Source organism: Bos mutus, chromosome 8 (genome assembly GCF_027580195.1).
Source record: "Bos mutus isolate GX-2022 chromosome 8, NWIPB_WYAK_1.1, whole genome shotgun sequence".
In the NCBI taxonomy this organism is placed as follows: domain Eukaryota; kingdom Metazoa; phylum Chordata; class Mammalia; order Artiodactyla; family Bovidae; genus Bos; species Bos mutus.
Window position 1 is genome coordinate 102,008,812 of NC_091624.1, and position 7,941 is coordinate 102,016,752.

The 7,941-nt window shown below is 43.7% G+C and overlaps 1 protein-coding gene across 2 annotated transcripts in view; it reads right to left on the reverse strand.

Annotated features, from left to right (window-relative positions):
- KIF13B (kinesin family member 13B) overlaps positions 1 to 2,360 on the reverse strand; it is a 209,436-nt gene extending 207,076 nt beyond the window's left edge. For both annotated transcript variants that reach the window (XM_070376014.1, XM_070376013.1), the window contains exon 1: positions 2,211 to 2,360. In XM_070376014.1, the coding sequence (XP_070232115.1) occupies positions 2,211 to 2,265 (55 nt within the window). In that variant the 5' untranslated portion in view covers positions 2,266 to 2,360. The remainder of the gene's footprint in view (positions 1 to 2,210) is intronic.
- Between the last annotated feature and the right edge of the window lie 5,581 nt (positions 2,361 to 7,941).

Below are 7,941 nucleotides of genomic sequence, written 5' to 3' on the forward strand. Positions count from 1 at the left end.
AATACATTAGTTTTCCCAGAAGTAATAATTGGTCAAATAATTTTTTTCATAATTACTGGAAAGGAATATGGCTTGGTTTTAGCCTTTTTAAGCAAACTCTACACAGCAGTTTAAAAATCACTGGCTTCAGAATTCCACTCCATTGTATTCCACTAGATCCTCGAGATGTATGTAAATGACTCCTTTAGGACAAAACAGAAATAGAACCACTTTTAATTATCTATAACAATCACTGGAAAAAAAAAAGTCCACATGCACTCAGGAACTGTAAGAGATGGCACTAAATCAAAGAGGCAGTTTACCACAAATAATGCACTTCTATTTAAAGGGTAAAGGATCTATGCTTACACCTTAATTTTAAAATGAGTTCAAAAGAACAGCTAACGTCTACTCCAAAACTGTAAGTATTACTCTATGCATCCCTTGAAACTCTAATACTGACGCTTACAATCTAATCAATGACTATGTGTAAGTAAAAAGGATAGTACTTCCCCTGGAAAACTGAAATTCAAAGCAGGGGAGGGAAAGAATGAAGAATTTTAATTGAGAGTTAACTGCCTCTTTTTAGCACTGACATTTCCCAAGTTTTCAGTGAACAGGAAATTTTTTAAAAGTGCTGAAATCACCCTTACAGACTCAAATCCCAGCTACTTTGCCTTTTCTGTGGCTTCGTGTTTTGTTTTGTTTCTAAATCACTGTGATGGTAATATGCTTGAAATGAACTGAAATAAAGCTGCCTGAACTGCTTTAAGACCAGAAGCTTTCGGAAACTTTCATAGTTCATCTAAGTTCTTTCATTTTGTCAGAGTGTGCAGCTGGTGAGGCCAAGACTGAAGACCCAAAACGTGCACTCTTTGAGAAGGTAAAGTAGTTAAGTTCTTAGGGAAAAATTCTTGTGTGTCATCTGACAGCCTTTAGCCAACCAAGCAACGACAGGAGGAATCACCAACTCAAAAAAAAAAAAAAAAGCCAGTGAGTCAACCTGTTGATCTGTGTGTCTCAACATACAGCAAAGACAACCAGAAAGCAAACCAATTTCTACACAGACCTAAACCACACTGAACTATGAACAAATAAGTTGTGAAAACGACTTAATGATTCTGTTACTTTACACGAATATTCGCACTGAGAGCCTTACCAATTGAAAAGTCATCTCCTGGGACTCTAATGATTTCCCCCCCCCACTAGTATTACCTGGTATAGGAGGTGTTTTCAATATCTCATTTAAAGTAACTTGTCCCGTCACGAGCCTAGTTAAGCATTAAAGCCAAGGCCCAGCCCACCTCTTCTGACTTGAGTTAGGTTTTCTCTACTCCATCTGACTCTTTTCTAAAGAGGATTTAAAATGTACTCGGTTTATCTGCTTTCTCTACCCTCCCTGCAGAATTGAGAGAATGCCTGAAAGATACAATTTCACAAGAATCTTGGCACCTAAGCTATTTATTGTTGAGAGATGACGAATATGACTTCAAGCAAAAGCAAAACTTTCTCAACAGTCAAAAAAAAAAAAAAAAAGCGGGGGATGGGGTGGGGGCGGGCAACTCCTCTCCCCAAGTTCAATCAAAGTATTTACAAGTCCTTCTGACCGTCCAGGTTAAAAGGGATATTAAAGTGAAACACCAAAAAGAAGGAGTTTTTCTCTAGAGCGCTTTCTCAGGAATAAGCCCAACTCCCTGCTCTCTTTCCTGCCGCGAGCCACGGGGGTGCGGGGTCTGGACGCCTGGGCCACCGACGTGAGGCCTGGGGGTCCCCGGCTGTCCCGGCCAGGCCGGAGGGCGAGGACCCCCGGGGCGGGGCCGCTCTGACAGCTGGAGGGCCGCGAGCAGGGGCACGCGGGGCACGGGACCCGGGACCGGGTGGGGAAGGAGGAAGCGAGCCCGGGGCGCTGGATGCGGGCGCACTCCTAGAAGGGCAGGGAGACGGGAGGGCGAAAGGGCAGCGGGGCGGGAGCACCGGCGGAAGGGCAGCGGGATGGGACGTGGAGCCCGCGGCGCCCCGGGACTCGGTGCCGGCGAGGGGAGGGGCGTCCCGCGCAGGCGGGGCGGGCGCGGGGGACGAGGTTTCGGGGTGCGCTGGCCGCCCCCCTCGCCCGGACGCGGATTTCAGGGGCGGGGCCGGCCGGACCCCACACGGCGGCCGGGGCCAAGGGAAGGGCGCGCCAGGCACCTGCCGCCTCCGCCGCGGCGGCCCCGGGCGATCTGGGCTCTCACCTCTTCGGTTCATGGGCCGGATCCGGACGGCCACTTTCACTTTGGAGTCTCCCATCCTGCCGCCGCCGAGGTTCTCGCTCGGCTTCCGTCTGCCGCGGCCACCGGGCAACTCTTTGGGGCTGACCGGGCGGGAGGGGGCTACGGGCGAGAGGGGCGGGGCAAGGGCGGGGCCTGTGGAGGGGTGGGGCCGGCCCGGGGCTCCCGGCGCGCCCCGCTGCATGACGGGACTTGTAGTCCCCGTCGGTGGTCTCGGGTAGGCCGGCAGGGCTTCGGGCGCGCTTCGCTCTCTGGAGCTTGTAAAATACCCTTCTGCTTCAACGCCATCCTCTCCCTTGCGGTTAGTACTGAGACATAAGCTGTCGATGAGCTGATACCTCACCTGAAAACAAACAGTTGAAAAATGGCATTGGCGACCTTGAGACCTCTTTCAGACTCATTTCCTGCCAATATTGTGTTTGATCCCAGGCTCAAATTATTTCCTCTGCCTGGATTGCCCTCCCCACCTTGTTTGCTGAAATCACCCTTGAAGGCAAAGCAAAAGTTACCTCTTCCAGAGATCTTCATAAATCCACAGGTTATCCTATACCAGCCACTCCCTGTCCCAGTCAAGACCTGGGCTCAAGCATCAAGCGGGGTTCAAATCCATCCTTAACAGTTTCCAGCTGTGTGGCCAGACAAGCAATTTGACCACTCTGTGCTTGTCTTTTGCATATTTAAAATGAAGACGATGAGAGTGCCTACTGTATAGGTTCCTAGTCAGGTTCAATGAGTTAATACAGATGAAGCGCTTAAAACTCCCTGGCACATATGTGCTTAATAAAAGTCATTATTTTGTTCAGTTATAACATTTATGCTGCAACACTGTCTCTCCTATTTTGTATTTTAAAAACTATATGTTATATGTGTAACCTAGCCTGTAGTAGAGACTCGGTAAACATTTATTACATCAATGAATCAATGAAGTCACACTAAAATGTGGTTTTGTTAAACCCTAGCAGAGATGCTACCTGGTAGCCTGTGGGCAAGATGGGGCCTGCAAATATGTCACATCTGGCCCAATGGAATTAGCCAATGCATGAAAACTGGGAAGTTTTTACATGCAATGCTGGGCCTACATTACATATTAGGAATACTGATAGAAACTGAATAGCAGTGGCCACCTTTATAAGAGGCAGATCTGCTTGGATGTGTTTAAATGATAGAACAGAACTCAGAACAGTTTTACAGATGAGTAAACACAGAAAGCTGGCAAGATTTGCCCTTGGGCCAACCATCCTATTGTTGAAAGAGCTTCAGTACAAATAAGAGTTGTCCAAAAGTTTAAAAACATCTCTAAGAGATGTTTAGTATAATAAAGAGATTATTATCTCTTTAGTAGGAGGAGCCATATTCAATATCCTATGATAAACCATCACAGAAAAGAATAAATATATATGACTGGCGGACTCTGCTGTACAGCAGAAATTAACACAACATGAAATGAGCCTGATACAAAAAAGAAAGCAGTGTATGATTGCACTTATATGCGGTACCTAGAATCATGATTCAGAGACTGAAGGTAGAATGGGGGTTGCTAGGGGCTGAAAGGAAGGGGAATAGGAAGTTAGGGTTTCTCTTTGGGAAGATTAGAAAGGTTCATCAACAACTGAACGGACATGAGTTTGAACAAACTCTGGGAGATGGTGAAGGACCACGAAGCCTGGCTTGCTGCTGTCCATGGGGGTCGCAAAGAGTCAGACACACCTGAATGTCGCAACAACAGCAGCAACAGGTGCTTCCCTAGAGATCCAGTGATTAAGATTCCGAGTTTCCAAGGCAAGGGACACAGGTTCGATCCTTGGTTGGGGAGCTAGGATCCCACATGCCATGCAGCATGGCCAAAAAAAAGAGGTTCTAGAGATGGATGGTGGTGATAGTTGCACAAGAATGTGAGTGTATTTTATGCCATTGAACTGAACACCTACAAATGGTTAAAATGGTACATTTGGTAGGTATGTTTTACCACAACTAAAAAAAGTAAATCAGTATGTTCTACACCTGAAACTAATATGTTAATTATACCTCAATTTAAAAATAAGGATGGAAAAAGATTAAAGATAGAAAATGCAATCCCAGAGGCACTCTTTACAGGTAGGGAATTTCTTTCTTAGGGGCATTTCCTCTGAGATTTCAGAGGATCTTCTCAGCTGGACAAAATCTTTTAATTTTCACAGCCCAGTAAACAAATAAGGAGAACCAATTTAGATTTTCCAACTTTTTAATTTTACTAAGTAAATTCTTTAAAAATTAATAGACCAACAAATTGCTATTTACTATCAATATCATTCTTTAAAAAAAAAAAAGACAGGTCACATAGAATGTATTTTTATATTGAAATAATTTCTTGGCTAAAAAAACCCTCACTGCTACACTTTTGTCCTTATTTGGCATTGAAAACAGCTTCCCAGGTGGCTCAGTGGTAAAGAAATCTGCCTGCCAATGCAGGTTCAAACCCTGGGTCGGGAAGATCCCCTGGAGGAAGAAATGGCAACCCACTCGAGTATTCTTTCCTGAGAAACCCCATGGACTGAGGAACACTGAAAAAACATTGTTGTGGCCCTTGGACTGACACCAGAGTTTATTCTGGACTGAAACATATTTCCTATTAACTATCTCACAATATGCAAGTTATAACAAATAAAGGTTTGAAGTGTGCCGAGGTTCCTGGGCATCCACTGTTCACTTGATACCTCTTTTATCATCTCGTGGTCTGGTATTCTCATCTGTTTAAGAATTTTTCACAGTCTGTTGTGATCCACACAGTCAAAGGCTTTGGCATAGTCAATAAAGCAGAAGTAGAAGATTTCTGGAACTCTCTCGCTTTTTAGATGATCCAGCGGATGGTGGCAATTTGATCTCTGGTTCCTCTGCATTTTCTAAATCAGCTTGAACATCTTGAAGTTCATGGTTCACATACTGTTGAAGTCTATCATGGAGAATTTTGAGCATTACTTTGCTAGCGTGTGAAATGAGTGCAATTGTGCAGTAGTTAGAGCATTCTTTGGCATTGCCTTTCTTTGGGATTGGAAGGAAAACTGACCTTTTCCAGTCCTGTGGACACTGTTGAGTGTTCCAAATTTGCTGGCACATTAAGTGCAGCACTTTCACAGCGTCATCTTTTAGGATTTGAAATAGCTCAACTGGAATTCCATCACCTCCAGTAGCTTTGTTCATAGTGATGCTTCCTAAGGCACACTTGACTTCCCATTCCAGGATGTCTGGCTCTAGGTGAGTGATCACACCATCGTGATTATCTGGGTCGTGAAGAATTTAATAAAGTTCTGGGTATTCTTGCCACCTCTTCTTAATATTTCTGCTTCTGTTAGGTCCATACAATTTCTGTCCTTTATTGTGCCCATCTTTGCATGAAATGTTCCCTTGGTATCTCTAATTTTCTTGAAGAGATCTCTAGTCTTTCCCATTCTGTTGTTTTCCTCTATTTCTTTACACTGATTATTGAGGAAGGCTTTCTGATTTCTCCTTGCTATTGTTTGGAACTCTGCATTCAGATGGGTATGTCTTTCCTTTTCTCCTTTGCCTTTCATTTCTCTTCTTCTCACAGCTATTTGTAACCATTTTGCCTTTTTGCATTTCTTTTTCTTGGGGATGGTCATGATCACTGCCTCCTGTACAATGTCACAAACCTCTATCCATAGATCTTCAGGCACTCTATCAGATCTAATCCCTTGAAACTATTTGTCACTTCCACTGTATAATTATAAGGGACTTGATTTAGTTCATAACTGAAATGTCTAGTGATTTTCCCTACTTTCTTCAATTTAAGTCTGAATTTCACAATAAGGGGTTCATGATCTGAGTCATAGTCAGCTCTCGGTCTTGTCTTTGCTACTGTATAGAACTTCTCCATTTTTGGCTGCAAGGAATATGACCAATCTGATTTTGGTATTGACCATCTGGTGATGTCTATGTGTAGAGTCTTCTTTTGGGTTGTTGGAAGAGGATTTTTGCTATGACCAGTGGGTTCTCTTGGCAAAACTCTATTAGCCTTTGCCCTGCTTCATTCTGTACTCCAAGGCCAAATTTGCATGTTACTCCAGGTATTTCTTGACTTCCCTCTTTTGCATTCCAGTCCCCCATGATGAAAAGGACATCTTTTTTCGGTATTTGTTCTAGAAAGTCTTGTAGGTATGTTGGGACATAGACTCGGATTACTGTGATATTGAATGTTTTGCCTTGGAAACGAACAGAGATCATTCTGTCATTTTTGAGATTGCATCCAAGTACTGCACTTCAGACTCTTGACTTTGAGGGCTACTCCATTTCTTCTAAGGGATTCTTGCCCACAGTAGTAGATAAAATGGCCATCTGAGTTAAATTCACCCATTCCAGTCCATTTTAGTTCACTGATTCCTAAAATGTCGATGTTCACTCTTGGCATTTTCTGTTTGACCAACACTCCAACACCTACCATCTTGTTGGACATGGAACAACAGACTAGTTCCAAATCAGGAAAGGAGTATGTCAAAGGCTTTATATTGTTACCCTGCTTATTTAACTTATATGCAGAGTACATCATGAGAAATGCTGGACTGGATGAAGCACAAGCTGGAATGAAAGATTGACAGGAGAAATCTCAATAACCTCAGACATGTAGATGACACTTATAGCAGAAAGCAAAGAAGAACTAAAGAGCCTCTTAATCAAAGTGAAAGAGGAAAGTGAAAAAGTTGGCTTAAAACTCAACATTCAGAAAACTAAGAGCATGGCATTTGCTCCCATCGCTTCATGGCAAATAGATGGGGAAACAATAGAAACAGTGACAGATGTTATTTTTGGGGGCTCCAAAATCACTGCAGATAATGACTGCAGCCATGAAATTAAAAGACGCTTGCTCCTTGGAAGAAAAGCTATGACCAACCTAACATATTAAAAAGCAGAGACATTACTTTGTCAACAAAGGTCCATCTAGTCAAAGCTATGGTTTTTCCAGTAGTCACGTATGCATGTGAGAATTGGACTATAAAGAGAGCTGAGCGTCCAAGATGATGCTTTTGAACTGTGGTGTTGGAGAAGACTCTTGAGAGTCCCTTGGACTGCAAGGAGATCCAACCAGTCCATCCTAAAGGAAATCAATCCTGAATATTCACTGGAAGGACTGATGCTGAAGCTGAAACTCCAATACTTTGGCCACTTGATGTAAAGAACTGACTCATTGGAAAAGACCCTGGTGCTGGGAAAGATTGAAGGCAGGAGGAGAAGGGGACGACAGAGGTTGGATGGCATCACCAACTTGATGGACATGAGTTTGATTAAGCTGCGGGAGTTGATGATGGACAGGGAGGCCTGGCGTGCTGCAGTCCATGAGATTGCAAAGAGTCGGACACGACTGAGCAACTGAACTGAGCTGAACTCATAAATTTTCTTTTTAGAAGGCCAGTTCTGATGACAACTTGAATCTAGCTTTTTGAACAGAAACAAGGAAGGCAGAAAAAGAGAAGGCTTCCAGTTTCTGCAGAAACACTGTATTTCAGTTTAAGCTCAAATTTCCAAGAGGAGAAAGCCCCTGAGAAATTGAAGAGGTGGGGGAATATAACAGGGAAGAGGTGAGGACTCTCTCTAAAGTTCCAAAACCATTTGAATTGTCCTGGAAACGTTTGATTGGAAGAAATGACAGAAGCTTCCCAAGAGACTGTAGAGAAACACCCCTGTGAGCTACACTTCCTTTTGACCT